The sequence below is a fragment of the Chanodichthys erythropterus genome, chromosome 9 (genome assembly GCF_024489055.1).
Source record: "Chanodichthys erythropterus isolate Z2021 chromosome 9, ASM2448905v1, whole genome shotgun sequence".
In the NCBI taxonomy this organism is placed as follows: Eukaryota; Metazoa; Chordata; class Actinopteri; order Cypriniformes; family Xenocyprididae; genus Chanodichthys; species Chanodichthys erythropterus.
This window is the reverse complement of record NC_090229.1, coordinates 34,983,408-34,999,916: the sequence shown is the minus strand read 5'-3', so window position 1 is coordinate 34,999,916 and position 16,509 is coordinate 34,983,408. Positions and strand designations below refer to the sequence as shown.

Sequence of the window (16,509 nt, the reverse complement as noted above, 5' to 3'; positions counted from 1 at the left end):
TAGTTGCGTTTCTGACTTTGGCAGAAGTACGTTCTGTCTTCCCTCCAGCAGATTGGGTATGAGTAAGTTTTTCTCACAGCAGACCCCACGCCCTTCCACACTCAGCGTGCACATGCATCTTCAAATGAGTCCCATCTCTGCGTTGCTATCTTCTGTTTTCTGCTGCTGCTGGTACTGATCGTTGTCTTTTTCCTTTTTTCCCCTCTCACTTCCCCACATTGGAGTCGGTCTTTTCTTCTGAAAGTGGTTAAGAGCCCTTTAGCGATACACTCAGCACTGACTACATGTCAGAAGAGTAGCGCTCATCTTCTCTGGTCTATCGCCTACAACCTCCGCCCTGGAAACTGGGCCCTTCACATGACTCGCGCCAACATTCCCAATGTATTGAGCTCTATGGGGTGAAGCGCCCAGCTGCAGCACTGCTCCCAGCGTGAAGAGTTATAACGTGATGCTCAAAGCAAGCACTATAACATGATGCACAATTTCAACTTTGACGCATTCTGCTGGCCATTTAAAGCTCAGCCATTATGTACCGGACAATATGCATACCATATTATGTGGACAGAGCTGAGACATCAAAATGAGATGGAAGAGAGACTGATCCTGTTGTAGCTAAATTGGCTTATAGTAGAACATTGAAAGCTTATTATACAGTCATGAAATACAATGTTTGTTTGTTTTTCTGAGATGCATCAGACTTTTTATCTCTTCTAAGTTCGGATACATTACCCAATACATTAGCATGTATTGCAAGTGTATTCAGTTAAAGTTCCAAGACGTCCAGTCTCTATATTTCTTCCCAGCGGAGGTCCGGACAATACTTTTTTGGAACCGTTGTACTCTTCTATCAGGGCAGCCGTAGTACTTGTCATGTCTACGAATTTTTACCAATATTTAACAAAAAAAGTAAATATTTATATAATATATGTTTTATTTATTTACATTTTTTTTATTTAACATACTGGGGGCGTAGGGTTTACCTCTTAAAGGGTTAGTTCACCCAAAAATGAAAATTCTTTCAATAATTACTCATATATATACTCAACCTCATATAGTTCCAAACCTACAAGACCTTTGTTCATCTTCGGTTTAGTTAAACGATCACGGCCATCAGTATGACAGATAAAAATAGGAATTAAACAGCTTTCTTGTTTTCTGCAGCATTTTAGCCAAATATTCTTAATTTTCTCTTATAACAGGTTTACATGCATCAAAGTTCAAAAAACACTTTCATTTTCTCATAATATACAATGCACATCACCACATTTTTCAGTCATTCTCAAATGACTTGTCCAATGCTTCAGTCTCTCTGAGTCCCTCCTTTCCACGAGCGTGCTCTGCTCTGATTGGCCAGACCGCCCAGTCTGTTGTGATTGGTCTACCACTTACACCGCATGCATGATGTTTCTCAGTGATACGCTACTTAGTTTGACATCCATCATCAGATGTTGCAACTGTAATTCCTTACCATCAGCATTAACAAGTGTATGTCCATCAACAAACAGATGTGTGTTTTTCTAATTTATTGCAGTACACATGCGGGAACTGTATCATTAACTGTATCAATAAAAGTGCATACATTAAAGTTTGTAAAACAAATCTTGCCCCATCTGTTATCATTTCTCGAATTAGTAAGACAATCTGCATTAATGGACACACTTTTAGCTGATTAGCTGAAGTAGCTGAAGCTGAGTTGACCTGCGGTTAGCCGGAGACCCACACAATATAAAACTCAAAACTACGTATTTTGAACACCCTGTAGAAAATATATACATCAATAATTAATCATACTTACAGGCAATGTTCCCTCTATTTTTTTTTTTTCTCGCTGAGCAAAACTTTTCTCTGTTGAGCGCACATTTTGGCCACCTGAGCAAAAACATACTTTATATCAGACCTGTACAATGAACATAAACGCACACAAAAAAAATGCAACTATAAAGTTAAATGTTAATGTGCCGTTTCTATTTTATTTGACCCTTGATGTAACTTAGTGATAATATTAAATAATATGTTTGAAAACAAGCAGTTCAGTCACTAAATTTTAGGTTACTTGAGATTTATTCACATTGCTGTATTAACTGTATCAGTCTTTACCAAGAAATTCTATTAAAAAATAATTTCTGTCCTCCTGCAGGACAGTTCAATTCTTTATAATAATATAATATGAGCAGTTACAATGATGGTTTGGAACAACCATAATGTGTTTTTGTACAGTCAATAAGTAGCAACAGACAGTGTTAAACCATCAAAATTACGTTTATTGCTTATGAATTTCCCAGATTTTATATACTAGGAGGTTTTAAGATTTTTTGTGGCAAGGAACCCTAAACAATCCACTTGAGATCAGTTTTTTATTAGGCTTACATTATAATATAATAAAATAAGTATTTAAACTGATATACAGTAGGCTATTATATCAGTTTAAATGCTTCCATTTGTTTTAATATATTATAAAGTGAAAACAAACTGAAGCATTTAAACAGATCCGATAGCTAAATATTTTTAAGAAAAGTGAACGTTGTGACGTATTTCCAAGTGAAACGGAATGTTGAATAGAGGGCAGAGTTTTACTTCAGTGCTCCTCCTCTCCATCTCTCGCTCATAGCAGACTAACGGTTGCAGGGGAGTGGTTTACACGATTTCAACCCAAGCTGTCAAACTGACGTCATTAGAAAAGGGGCACCATTGCACAGGGGAGGAGCATTTTCAGATTATGATTAAATATTACGAACCCAAACAATTTTTGTTTTTGTGTGGATTGACTTGCACGGATGAATTGTTCACCACAAAACTAGCAATTTGAGCTAACAAAATAAATAGGGTCAATTCTGATTTCAAGTGTACTTTAACTCTTTTATAGTTATCTAAAGATCCCTGAAACCCACACCACACACACAAAAATCTATTTAAACTGAGGTATATCACTGATGTATTTTGAGTTTGCAAGCTACACCTGTGGTGGGTGTGTGATTGTAAATGTCTCAGAGTTTTGTTAGCATTCTGTGCCCATCATCCGTTATTTCTGTCACTTTTCATTAAAACATGACGTTTTATTTCACATTTATTTTCGTTTCGCATTGCCTCTCGTATTGAGGTATTTAGTCCGCAAACATTACAGTATTCTTACCGCGATTGATTTGGCTCAGGGCCAGCCAGCTCACACGTGCTCACATCTGTAAATCGCATTCACCGGTTCCAACTCTATAGCGACAATAACTCTATAGCGGTTGTCCAGAGCACTGCAATTATTTCTCATTTAAGCTACTACAATCAAATGGATTTCCCCACACACGATTTTCGTGTCTGTTCTCTGCACGGCAATAATTTTTTTTCTTAGAGGGAACTTTTGTTTACCGGTATTATTATTTAAATTAATTTTATCGTTTCAAATTACGAGGTTGAGGGGTTTTTAGAGTAAGATACATTTTTTTTTTTTTTTTTATGCAATTACTTCCTATTCATGGCCGGATTACGTTTCTCTGTGTCGTAAACTATAGGCCGAGGCTTCTAAAATTTGGGGCGTGATATTTAAGTGAAGACAGTTTTCAGCCCCGTTCATTTGAGCGACGGAATTGGCCGCATACGAAAGTTTGAGCCTTGTCGTAAGCTGATTTTTCGTTCGAATGTACGCTGGTTTCTTCGTTCATTTGATAAATGAGGGCCAATAACTTTATTTATCGTGCACTTTTGACTTTTCAAGTTTGCAGATCGTTTACATTCACAGACAGAAAAGTAATATTCGAAAGCATAATGGGGCACTTTAATGTGTCACTTTACGGCTTTAGCAGGAGAGAGAAGCAACGTACACGGAGTCAAAAGGGCTTGAAATTTAAGTTGTTATTCACTGATAATCTTGCCCTCCAATCAGCTGTTAATTCCGGAACCTCTGCAACCAGGTCATTGATTTGTTTATGATTTAGAATTCAACTTAATCTAATTTGTGAGTAACTGAATCGGATCAGCCAGTTTATATGATTCATTCACTTTTCCAGTTTTCCAGCTTAATTCGCTGATTCAGCTTTCTCATGTTAGCCGCTCACTAGAAAGGAAGATTATCTGTGAATAATGACATAAATTTCAGTCTCGGCTATCATGTGACCAATTTTGCAACACAAAAATCGCATTGGACTGATTTTATGATTTTTTTTTATATATATATATATATATATTTTTTTTTTTTATGATTGTTTTTTGTTGTTGTTGTTGTTGTTGTTTCTATTTTATTTGTTCTATTTGTTTCTATCTTTTTTGTATACCTAAACCTTGTTTTGTTAATGTATGACTACATGATCCCTCGTTTACATAATATAAATGGATTCTTCTGTAATCTTGATAAGGTTTAATTTACTTCCTATTTTTTGAATATGGTTGCCGTCAGCTGATAATCAAAGCCAACAATAGTTGCTCAGTAAAACACGTAGTGGATATTCGCTTGTTCGCAAACCCGCCAGTGTAAAATACTCCACAAGTGCCTCTAGCTGTAATGCCATCCGCAGCTCTGCAGATCTCAGAAATAGCAGATTGAAGCCTGATGCAAATATCCTCGCTCTCCGCTGACCCCTCTGTCAGATTCACCAAAGCCAAATGCTTTCTACAGCGCTCTCCTCTTCGCCTGAGCACCGTTTTCTCATACTCTACTGTATGGGCACTTGGCAGGCGAACGACGCTCTATCCGTGGGCGACCAGAGATGTTAGCACAGCTGATTTTTCAGCTCTGCATTTTGGAGTGTGCTGGTGTGAATTACCTCCCTAGGATGCTTGAATGGTTAATAAGACTTCCATGAATCACATAGCAAACCTGCAAAAACTCCCCCTGTTCTTTAGATTGAGAGGTTTTGTCATGGTAGCCAAGCAAATCATATTTGTGTTATATAAAGATAACTAAGCCGCGTCTTCCCTTCTCAGTCGAGGGAAAGATGGATCGCCCCAGGGTGGATACAAATAGGCAGAAAAATGTTATGATAATAAGTGTAGCTTCATTTTAGGCCTGCACTGGGTATTTTTTAAGCCATGTTTAAGCAGCTTTAAGGCCTGCAGAGACTTTAATAGTTAATAACTAGCAGCCATGATGGTGGAGAGGAATATCGATTTTTCCAGGGTTTGTATGCATTGTATGTATTTTTGGGTGTTATGTATTGTGTGTGTGGATGATCTCTGGCCCCTGATTCACACACACACACTCTCACTGGAGTGTTTTCCTCAGGCTGTTCTCTCATCATATGGATATACTTCCCCATCGTTCCCACCATCTCTCCATTTCTTCCTCCTCTTGTTTTCTTTAACTATCTACTATCGCCTTTGTCAACTGAGAAACAAATCCGCTTGTATGTAATGTTTTTTCAACTTTAATTTTTATTTGAAGGGTTTTAGGGATTTATAATATGAGGGTTACAGTAAAAAGATGCTATGCTTTCATTTAAATTTGACACATGATGGATGTCATTTCGATCACACCAAGCAATTATTAAAGTTTAATAAAGTCATTGTACTTTCTTACCTAGGAGACAACGGTGTGAGTGAAAGGCATATTTGAGTTGAAATATTAGATGTGATGTGTACATTGAGGAAATGTATGTGTTTGCTTGTTTAGGATTCACAATAATTTAGGTTTTATAGTTTACAATAATTTATGTTAAGACCAGAAACATTTATTAAGACATTTATTCATTTATTTATTTTAGGGTTAACCTTAACCCTTTAGGGTTAATGTACAACTAAAACTAACTCTAAGTTTACAATAATTAGATTATTACACCAGAAACATTTATTTATTGTTTGTTTATTTGTTTGTTAGGTTTAGGGTTGATTTTACAGCCACAACTAACCATAAGTGTACAACTAGAAACATTTATTAAGAAGGTAAATTGAATCAATTAATAATTATTTATTTATAGTTGGCTTTATGGTTAATGTACAACTAACCCTAAGTTTACAATAATTTATGTTAAGACCAGAAACATTTTTTAAGTAAATTTATTTATTTATTTTAGGGTTACTGTACAACTACAACTAACCCAAAGTTTCCAATAATATGCTAAGAAACGCTTATTAAGAAAGTAAATTGGGTCTATTTATTTATTTATACAGCATTTTTTTTCAAGCCACCACTCTTATATTCTTATATTTTAGTTTTGTTTTATTTCTTTAAGGCTGTTTTTGACTTTGTGTGTTAAAGAAGTGATTTGAAAGAAGGCTAGCTCGTCTTTAATGAATCATTCTGTTCTGGGGTCGAGGTTTATTTGCTCTCAGTGACTGACTCTGCTCTCAATAGCGAGTGAGTTGTTGATTAGCTCCATAAGCTACGATCCTCTGATGGGCCTGTCAACTTGTGTCGGCTTCCTTCTTCGTGTTCTGGTTTAACGTTGCCTGTTTGCTCTTTCCTTGCATTGTTTGCCAGCTTAGGTTAGCGTTCTGTCAGCCAACCACATCCTATTGACATCTCAGATCTGCAATGTAAATGATGTTTTGCAAGTTTAAGATTTTAATTGTGTGGCAACTTTTAAGACTTTGTTGGTTTGGGGCTTGAGGCGGCAATGCGACGCTCGTTTACACCCATTTAACTCGAACACCCCCCTTCCCTCCTCTCCTCTTCCTCCTCCTCCTCCTCTTCTCCTCTCCAGCCCTGACACCACATGGAGGAACGAGGGGAATATAAACTGTTATTGTTAAAAATGTTTGTTTGCAAAGAACTTTCATCTTGTACGGCGGCCCACCCTCTTCAGCGTTTTCAACTCCAGCCGGGGCTGCGCTTTCATGTGCCGTCCCCCGACGATTCCAGCCTTTTGTATTCACTGCTCAATTAATATTCACGTCTTTCTCGCTGCTTTCCTCAGGCCAGGAGTACAATAAAGAAACAACGTCACAAACTTTTTCTCCATACTTCTCATTTGAACGGCAAACACTCTTCGTATTGATGGGGAGGGGCATCAGTTGTTGATCTTCTAAACGTGGGGGTCATGTCATATCCTGTTGCCAATTAGCTTCACAGAGAAGTTTTTTGGATGCTGTAGTTATTTATTTTGATTATTTTGTTGTGTTCGACCGTAATGATCAATGTAATTTATTTGGATGGTTGTCATTCAGCTATTAACGATTTATTTATTTATTTCAACTGTGTTTGTTTTTTCTGTCTATGCAGGTCAATCAGATTCAGAAGACTGTGATCGACCCTTTGAAAAAGTGAGTGCTCTTTTTGCTTTTTTTTTTTTTTTAAATTCTCAAGAAGGTTCTGTTCCAAAAACTAGTAAACTGGCTTTTTAACCAGCAGATGTAAACCCCAAAATTAAAATTTTCTCATCATTTACTCACCCTCATGATATCCAAGATTTATGTGACTTTCTACTTCTAATTGACAAAGATTTTTAGAAAAATAATCCAGTAAGCCCATGTAATGTAAGTGAATCCACGAACAGAATGTTGAAACTCCAAAAAACATATACAGCCATCATGATGGTAATCCATAAGACTCCAGTTAATGTCTTCTGAAGCAGAGTCATATATATATAAATGTATGTGTAAATATACATATATATGTATATGTTTACATATATATGTGTAAAAGAAAAACAATATTTTAATCATTTCCATCCAGCTGACCATCCATTGTGCTCAGTGAAAAGAAAATCCATCAAATGTTACAGAAATCTTGTGTTATTTTTTATAGAGCATGGCATCATTAACTTAGTGACATGGTAACATCAAACTAAGCTCAATTCTGAGTTACACCATTTCCTAACCAGACACAATTTGTCTGTTCACACCAAACCCGACACAAGATCAATCAAAAATCACAACCAATCAGAAGGGTGAAATCTCTCTGCAAGTGCACTGCACTCGCAACCAAATGAAAAAAAATACAGAGTGACTGAAACAATCTTTGTCATAGAATACACTTGGTTGTTCACATTGAGTTCACAGTTTGAATGTTCCTTTAATTTATTTTCGAGATCTGAGAATTGTGAATTATCCATTTTTGCTTTCAGTATATGCAAAAAAAATGAAATGCAAATTTGAGTTACATTTTTCTAACATTAAATAAGCATATAATCAGTACCTGATATTATTATTGTCATAGTTTGTATGTTGTTGTTCCAGGCATCACATCGCACAAATAGAAACTGTTTTTAAGGGTGTGTTCACACTTGGCAGGTTTGGTTCGATTAAATCGAACTCTGGTGCGATTTCCTCTATTAGTGTGGTTCATTTTAATGAGTGTGAACGCTGCCATCCGAACCCTGGTGCACACCAAGCAAACGGACCGAGACCCACCTTTTCAGGTGTGGTTCAATGCAACATGGACCAAAGACATCTTAACGAACCAAAAACAGGACGTGATGTCACAAGATGCGACCCTAAAAAAGACAGAACGCTCAAGAATGCCTGGTTGTTCTCATCATAGTCTTAATGTTGCCCATTACAGTTAAGTACAGACGTCGGAACCGCCGTCTCTTTGCAGTGCATCTTGGTTTGTGCAAGGGCACTATATTTACTCCTTTACACATTTTCTAAGCTCTTTATGAGTTCTCAGCTGGTAAATTACTGGTAAAAAAGAACAACGAGAACTGAACTGCAAGTGTGAACACACCCTTGTCACTCATCCCGTACAGCTGTCACGTCTGGTCAGGACAAAATTACTGATTAACAAGAAAAAGATACCTTTTATCGTGTGTTGCAGCCTGGCATCTGGTTCAGCTCCCAATTTGTATGCCGAGGTAGGCATGAACAGTACAGTCAAAAGTCAATCCCTGAATATTGAATTAATTTCTAATCATTTTAAATAACCAGCTAATATTCATTAATATTCATTAAGAATATAGACAAACTTTATATTACTGTAATTGTCTAGATTCGCATCATGTGGGTAATTTTTTTTTTATTTATTTTTTTTAATGTAATATGTTTTCATGTGTTTTGCTTTTGGATTTATTATAAAATGAATGTTTGAACAATTTTAGCTATTTTATTGCTAAAGTATGAAGCATAGTAAGAGTAGGAAAAGTCACAAAGTCTCATGCCATTTAGATGAAAGGAATTTCATGAAATAAATAAATAAGCCCAGATATTACAGTGGTTGGGAAACCATCTTGAATTGATCCTGCATCATATTGTGTAAACTGCATTTATGACAAAGAACTACATAGATGCAGACATCATAACAATCTTCAATAAATGCACACGTGTTGTCCTCCGCTTTTGACGCTGGCGCTGCAGACTGAAATACGGGGATGAGCCGAAGTCTGCAGCTGGTTTCACATGAGTTTTAAAGGGGACTGAGGCGATCATGAATTAGTGTACATATCACAGAGTTAATATCAATCTTTTAGGGGGGCTGGGTGCAAATGGGCCTAGTGACACCCCTGGTGTTGAGTCTAATGAATAAATCAATTTGTTTCACATGTGAAATTGCTGCCACTTGTGCTTTTGGTTGGGTAAGTATGCTGCCTATGTAGGGAGTAGATGGTGAGCAGCTCAGGATTTAGAAAAGAGCTGTTTTATCTGTCATTGTTTCAACCTTCTTTTTTTATTTCATTAGAAAAATTTTATGTCAAACATCAAATATTTTCCAAATGAGACATCTTCCACTGGACATCTGTCCTGGAATTGATTATGCCATTTGAATCAGTGTTGCATTGACAGTCCATATATGTGGAATCTTAAGTTAGTTATGAATGCTGGCTGGAATTGTGTTATTGTCTTTAAACACCTGGAATCAATCTGCGTGTCCTCGGTGGAAAAAATCTGCGGTATTCTATTTCAGTCGGAACTGATATGTTTATTGCATAAAACTACAGCCAGGCTGCTGCAATTAATGAATACATCGAAGGTGTGTTAATGACTCTCTTTCAGGTCACCAGACTTCCTCTCAGCTGCGCGCTTTAAAAGCGCCGAGCGTTATATGAGAAATGGTTTGACGGCTGCAGGTCTGTCCTGAATGAAAGAGTGTGTCTGGAGGAAAGTTTATTTGGCTGTCCGCCCCTCCACTCCTCTCTCGCCCCCATGAGTGCTATTCCATGCCTCCGTCCTCTCGTGGGAGGGGCCGGAACAGGAAGCAGGCCTTAACGAGCGACTAGGAAGAGGAGTGGGTGTGGAGACACTCCTAACAAACGCCTGTGTGTGTGTCTGTGTGTCTGTGTTTGAGGATTCTTGGAGTGAGTTCTTACTCTGCCGTCGTTCCTAAAGGATGTCCTGATTTGTGCTCAATTATATAAGAAATAATTATATTTGTTTTTTATTACTTAACCATTCACCACAAAGAGTTTTTGGTCTCTATCCACTCTAGTGAAAGCCGTACAGCTGTCGTGTGTGTGTGAAGAAAGACGGCGAGTCAGAGGAAGATGGATAGGAAGTACATTCTGGTGGGATTTGTGTTGTGAAGTGTACATGCAGTAGTGTGTGTGTGTGTGTGTGTGTGTGTGTTTGGTGGCAGGACGGAATGGTTCTCATTTCCGCTGGCTGGTGGGTGTGTGGCGGACGTGTGTGTAGGCTCTTACCGTGGCCTCAAGCCCAGAAACACACACTCTCATGTACACGCAAATACTATGAGCACAGAAGAAGCTTTAAACAGCAGAGCAAACCCTGCACAGCATACACACTCTCACATAAACACATGCAAACTTACAGCTGACCACTTGTAAATATGACTGCTTGAAAATGACGGTAGACCTTGAACAGCACTGAGTCTTGAGTGAATATCACAATTGTTGAAAAATATCTAGATAATTTTTTCTCCTCAAAACCAGAAGAATAACGTTTACTTCATAAAAACAAGTAAAGATTTAAAAGCAGAAAGACATAAAAAAAAAAATCTCCCTTTAGGTCGAGATTCACAATTATAATAAAAGGCCTTTTACTTGCCAAAAAGTATGAACTTTCAATTAGATCACAGAAGGCATTTAGTAGATTGTGTGCAACAGGTTTTTTCAGCAAAGTTTCGATCATGTTGATAATTTAGAGGCCTTAGAAATTTATGTATCAAATATGATATAGTAGGTTTTATAGGGTTAAGATGAACAGAGAGTCATTTACAAATGCAAATCTTTTTGACCAGATCATTAAAATTACATTTTGCCTTAAAGGATTGGTTCATTTCAGAATTAAAATGTTCTGATGATTTACTCACCCCCATATAATCTAAGATGTTTGTCTTTTTTCAGTCGAAAAGAAATTAAGGTTAAGGAAAACATTCCAGGATTTTTTTCCATATAGCGGACTTCACTGGGGTTCAACAGATTGAAGGTCCAAATGTCAGTTTCAGTGCAGAATTAAAGAGCTCTACACGATCCCAGATGAGAAATAAGGGTCTTGTCTAGCAAAACGATTGGTAATTTTCTAAAAAAAAATAACAGTTAATATACTTTTTAACCACAAATGCTCTGCGATCCACCACACGTTACGTAATCATGTTGGAAAGGTCATGTGTGACGTAGGTGGAAGTACCGCAGTAGGGTAAAAAACTCATTTTCTCCTCCAAATTCATAATCGTCTGACATCATTGTATTATTATTATTACTTTTTTTTTGTAAAGGCCATTTGGCTTAATCTTTGCATGTTCGCTTTGTAGACACTGGATCGGCAGTTCCGCCTACATCATGCATGACCTTTCCAACGTAATTACGTCATGCGTGCGGATTGCAGAGCAGTGCAAGACGAGCATTTGTATTTTTCTTTTTAGAAAATGACTGATCGCTTCACTAGATAAGACTCTTATTCCTCGTCTGGGATCATGTAGAGTCCTTTGAGGCTGCACTGAAACTGACATTTGGACCTTCAACCAGTTGTACCCCAGTGAAATCCACGATATGGAGAAAAATCCTGGAATGTTTTCCTTAAAAAAAAATATTTTCGACTGAAGAAAGACAGACATGAACATCTTGGATGACATGGGGGTGAGTAAATTATCAGGAAATTTTAATTCTGAAGTGAACTAAACCTTTAAAGAAATAAATAGTTTTTAGGACCATTAGCATATTTTATTGTTATTTAATATTAATTTAGATTTTGTTAGACTGTAATTGACATTTCCTGTGACACTTCACGTTTGATGTTTTTTTTAATTATTATTATTATTATTATTATTTTAATGTCTATTTTATTATGCATCTTTGTTTTTATTATTGTCAGTTATGTACATTAGGGCTTTGTGTTACATCTTGTTGTTAGATTAATGTTTATTGCATTATTTGATCACAATGGTGTTTTGTATTTGTGTGTATGACACTGTGTGCACTTTCTATATATTACCTCAGGTTGTGGAAAAGCTACTGATGAAATTTTATTCATGATGTGTCTTTCTCTTTACCACCTGTGTGTTTTGGTTGTTGTCAGTGTATTATAAAGGTACGAAACGGATCCTTTACAGCATTGACTCTTTCAAACTTAGTATGTGTCCATATCAAGTGTGCTAGAAATCTCATATTTAGCTTTAAACAAAACAGCATTCTTTTAGCCATCGTTGCGTCTCGCCTCCAGTGGAATCCTTAAAACACACTGTCTTTGTTTTCTGCTCAGCCGAAACACATTTATTCAGCCATAAGCCAAGATACCATGAAAGACAAGATTCCATTAGTGCATGAATAGCTCAGCGTTTCTTGTTTCTTTCTCGTTGTTCTCCCAATGTTCATGGGAGGAAAGTATTTATAATGTGATCCTTCTGAAAAGCTGTTGAAACTCTAATGGCTTCAGACAGATGTCGGATCTCTTAATGTGATAACTCATTTCTAAACCAGGTGAGTGCGTGCCTCTCGCTTTGAGTGTGTGTTTTGTCTGCGCTAACAGAAGTCAGCAGCAGTTTTGAATTGCGTGAGTAGCACTCTATTATATCTGCTGGGCGATATGCATTAGGGGGAGGTTGTTTTGACTTGGTTCATTGAAGTCTCTGTTGACCAAGACGAGATGGAATGTTTCTTTTTTTTCTTATATGTTTCATGGGGAGATATTTTGGTAACAGTGACACTTGTCTTGGCAAACACCACAAACTATTGCTCATATATTAGAGTTTATTCAAATCAAAGCAGTAAGTGTCCAGCTTGGTTGCTTAACTTGTCCTGCAATGTTTGTGCTACAGACATGGTTGATGCCTCAAATCTTGCAAAGATGTGTTAGTACTTTTCTAAGTGATCAGACTTGAAGGGATAGTTCACCCAAAAATAAAAATGTAAACCTGTAAGACCTTTGTTCATCTTCAGAAGATCAAAGAGTCTTCACAAATGAAGATCTTTCTGATGAAATCTGAAAGCTTTCTGTCCTCCATTGACAGCTACACAATTGAAACTTTGACAATTAAAAAACAAAAAGTTTTTATAACAAAAAGTTCATATAAAGAGATTGTAAAACTAATCCATATGAATTGAGTGGTTTAGGCCAAATTTTCTGATGAGACTTGATCACTTTTTAAGATGAACAAATTTAATTTATCCTTTTACTCGCATATAAATATTGATCAGCAAACATAAGTTCAACAAAACCTGAATGACGCGTGAGAACAAACCTCTTCCGGAAGCTCAAATGTGCTGCGTAACACAAGAATGAACCTCATTGGTTCTTGCTGAAGCTCAAATGTGCTGCATAATATAAGAATGAACCTCATTGGTTCTTGTGGAAGTTCAAATGTGCTGCGTAATACAAGAATGAACCTCATTGGTTCTTGCACGCATCAAGCAAACATGCTTGAGCTTCTGTTTAACACAACTTATGTGTGAGTTGATGAATGTTTCATGTGAATGTACAGTGCTCAGCATAAATCAGTACACCCCCTTTGAAAAGTAACATTTTAAACAATATCTCAATGAACACAAAAACAATTTCCAAAATGTTGACAAGACTAAGTTTAATATAACATCTGTTTAACTTATAACATGAAAGAAAGGTTAATAATATAACTTAGAGAGCAAATTTTTCAGTTTTACTTAAATTAGGGTGATACAAAAATGTATACGCCTCACAACAAAGACTACTATAAAACTACTATATCTAGTACTTTGTATGGCCTCCATGATTTTTTAATGACAGCACCAAGTCTTCTAGGTATGGAATGAACAAGTTTGAGACATTTTGCAACATCTATCTTTTTCCATTCTTCAAGAATGAGCTCTTTTAGAGACTGGATGCTGGATGGAGAGTCTCTTCAGAATTCCCCATAGGTGTTCGATTGGGTTCAGATCAGGAGCCACTGAATCACTTTCACCCTGTTCTTCTTCAGAAATCCAACAGTGACCTTAGATGTGTGTTTAGGATCATTGTCATGTTGGAAAAGTGCACGAAGACCAAGGGCATGGAGTGATGTACTGCTCTATACTGAAAGAGAAGATGCTACCATCTGTGAATTCATGATGCCGTCAATGAAATGCAGCTCCCTGACACCAGCAGCACTCATGCAGCCCCACATAAGGACACTGCCACCACCATGTTTCACTGTAGGCACCATGCATTTTTCTTTGTATTCCTCACCTTTGCCACGCCATACAGTTTTGAAGCCATCAGTTCCAAAAACATTTATCTTGGTCTCATCACTCCATTGTATAGAGTCCCAGTAGTCTTCATCTTTGTCAGCATGGGCACTGGCAAACTCTAGGCACCCATGCATGCCATTCCTCTGCAGTGTACCCAACCCTTCTCATCAGAAGACGCTCCTGTCGAGGTGTTAACTTCTGTGGACGACCTGGACGTCTCTGTGAGATGGTTGCAGTTCCATCTTTTTAAAATGATTGTACCACTTTTGCTACAGTATTCTGACTGATAAGTAAAGCTTTGCTGAACTTCTTGTAGCCTTCACCTTTCTGGTGTAAAGAAATTATTTTCTTTCTCAGGTCTTGTGACATTTCTCTTCCATGTGGTGCCATTGCTGACAGCATGAAATGGGAAGGGGTTTTAACAGCCTTTTATAGTCAACTGTCTGCTGGACATCTGTGGCTCACCTGTGGTTGAATCCTTGTTAAATTAGACATTTGTAGTCTAAAAATTAGCTTTGTTTCAGAGACTTTCAGTGGCGTGTACTCATTTTTTCATCACCCTAATTTGAGTAAAACTGAAAATGTTGTTGTCTAAGTTATATTATTAACCTTACTTTCATGTTATAAGTTAAACATATGTTATATAAAACTTCGTCCTGTCAACATTTTGGAAATTGTTTTTTGTGTTCATTGAGATATTGTTTAAAATGTTACTTTTCAAAAGGGGTGTACTGATTTACACTGAGCACTGTAAGCCTAAATTCAATCTGTTCATCATAAAAACTGATTGTGTCTCTTCAGAAAATTTTAATTGCATAGGCTGTTTATGGAGGTACAGAAACCTCTTGGATTTCATTAAAAATATCTTCATTTGTGTTCCAAAGATGAACAAAGGTCTTTTACGGGAACAACATGGGGGTGAGTTATTAATGACAAAATTTTCATTTTTGGATAAACTAACCCTTTAAAGGGATAATTTGCCCAAAAATTTAAATAGATGGTATTTTGATTGTTTCATCTGTTTTGTCCATACAATGAAAGTCAATAGGGTACAAAAAAACACAGACTTCCATTGCATAAACAAAACAAAACTTAGAAAGCAAGTATAAGGTTTGGACTAAACTGAAGGTAAGTATATGACAAAATATTCATTTTTGTCTGCACTATCCCTGTATGATTTTCACCCTCCAAATAATAAAAGGGGTGGAACAATCCCATAAACTTAGCCGAGCCATAGCTAGATACCAGAATGCCATAGAGACTTGTGGGTGGGCTCTTTTGACTTGGGCCAATAAGTAACCACCCTAGCAAACACCCGATACACCCTTGCCTTGTCAAATGCCAGCAGAGAGAATCCATATGGTGTGTTTACAGTCTCCTGTGTTGCTTAAAAGAGACACAGGGCTGGTCAAAGATGTGGACCAGCTTCCAATTCTGATTTATAAAAATAGAAAAACTATAATAAAGGCGTTCTCAGGCATGACACAGCACCCAGCATTCAGAATACACCCTACAGCACAGTGAACTTGTTAAACTTTTGCGCAGACGTACTGTCACGCTGTCCTGCTGACAGGAGCACGGGGTAGCTGTAGCGGTCATCCCGTCCAGACTCTGGTTTGGCTCGCGGAGCTGCGTGTGTGTGTGCGTGACTGTTGCAAACAGCCGACTGCGACTTCGTCCAACTGTTATTTCTGCCATTCTCTGTCAAGCGGCCACCACACCCGCAGCCAGACTAGACGGGTGTTAAATTATACAGCCGACCAGCGAGGTGGAGCATAAGTGTGTGTGCTGTCATGCGGATGTTCATTGAAATATCAAGAGAGCTTTTAGACAGGACGGGCACATGACTGTGTGTTTAGGTTGTGCCGAGTCAGACGGGCTGTCCTCTAGCCAGTCTGAACTGTTAGTCTAGATTACAGCGAGTGTTTATAAATTGCTTACTTCCAAGAACACCACTCGTAAACTGTTATTATAGACATAGCAGGCAGTAACCTGCACTAAACCTGCTCTCAGCTACGAATTCCATGTAACTGTATCAAGTTATTTTACTAATACAATG

General features: G+C 37.4%; 1 protein-coding gene across 2 annotated transcripts in view; it reads left to right on the top strand.

The window, feature by feature from the left end:
- Positions 1–16,509, top strand: part of bin3 (bridging integrator 3) — a 73,986-nt gene that overhangs the window by 30,710 nt on the left and 26,767 nt on the right. For both annotated transcript variants that reach the window (XM_067395442.1, XM_067395443.1), the window contains one exon: positions 7,142–7,182. In XM_067395442.1, coding sequence (XP_067251543.1) covers positions 7,142–7,182 — 41 coding nt within the window. The remainder of the gene's footprint in view (positions 1–7,141; positions 7,183–16,509) is intronic.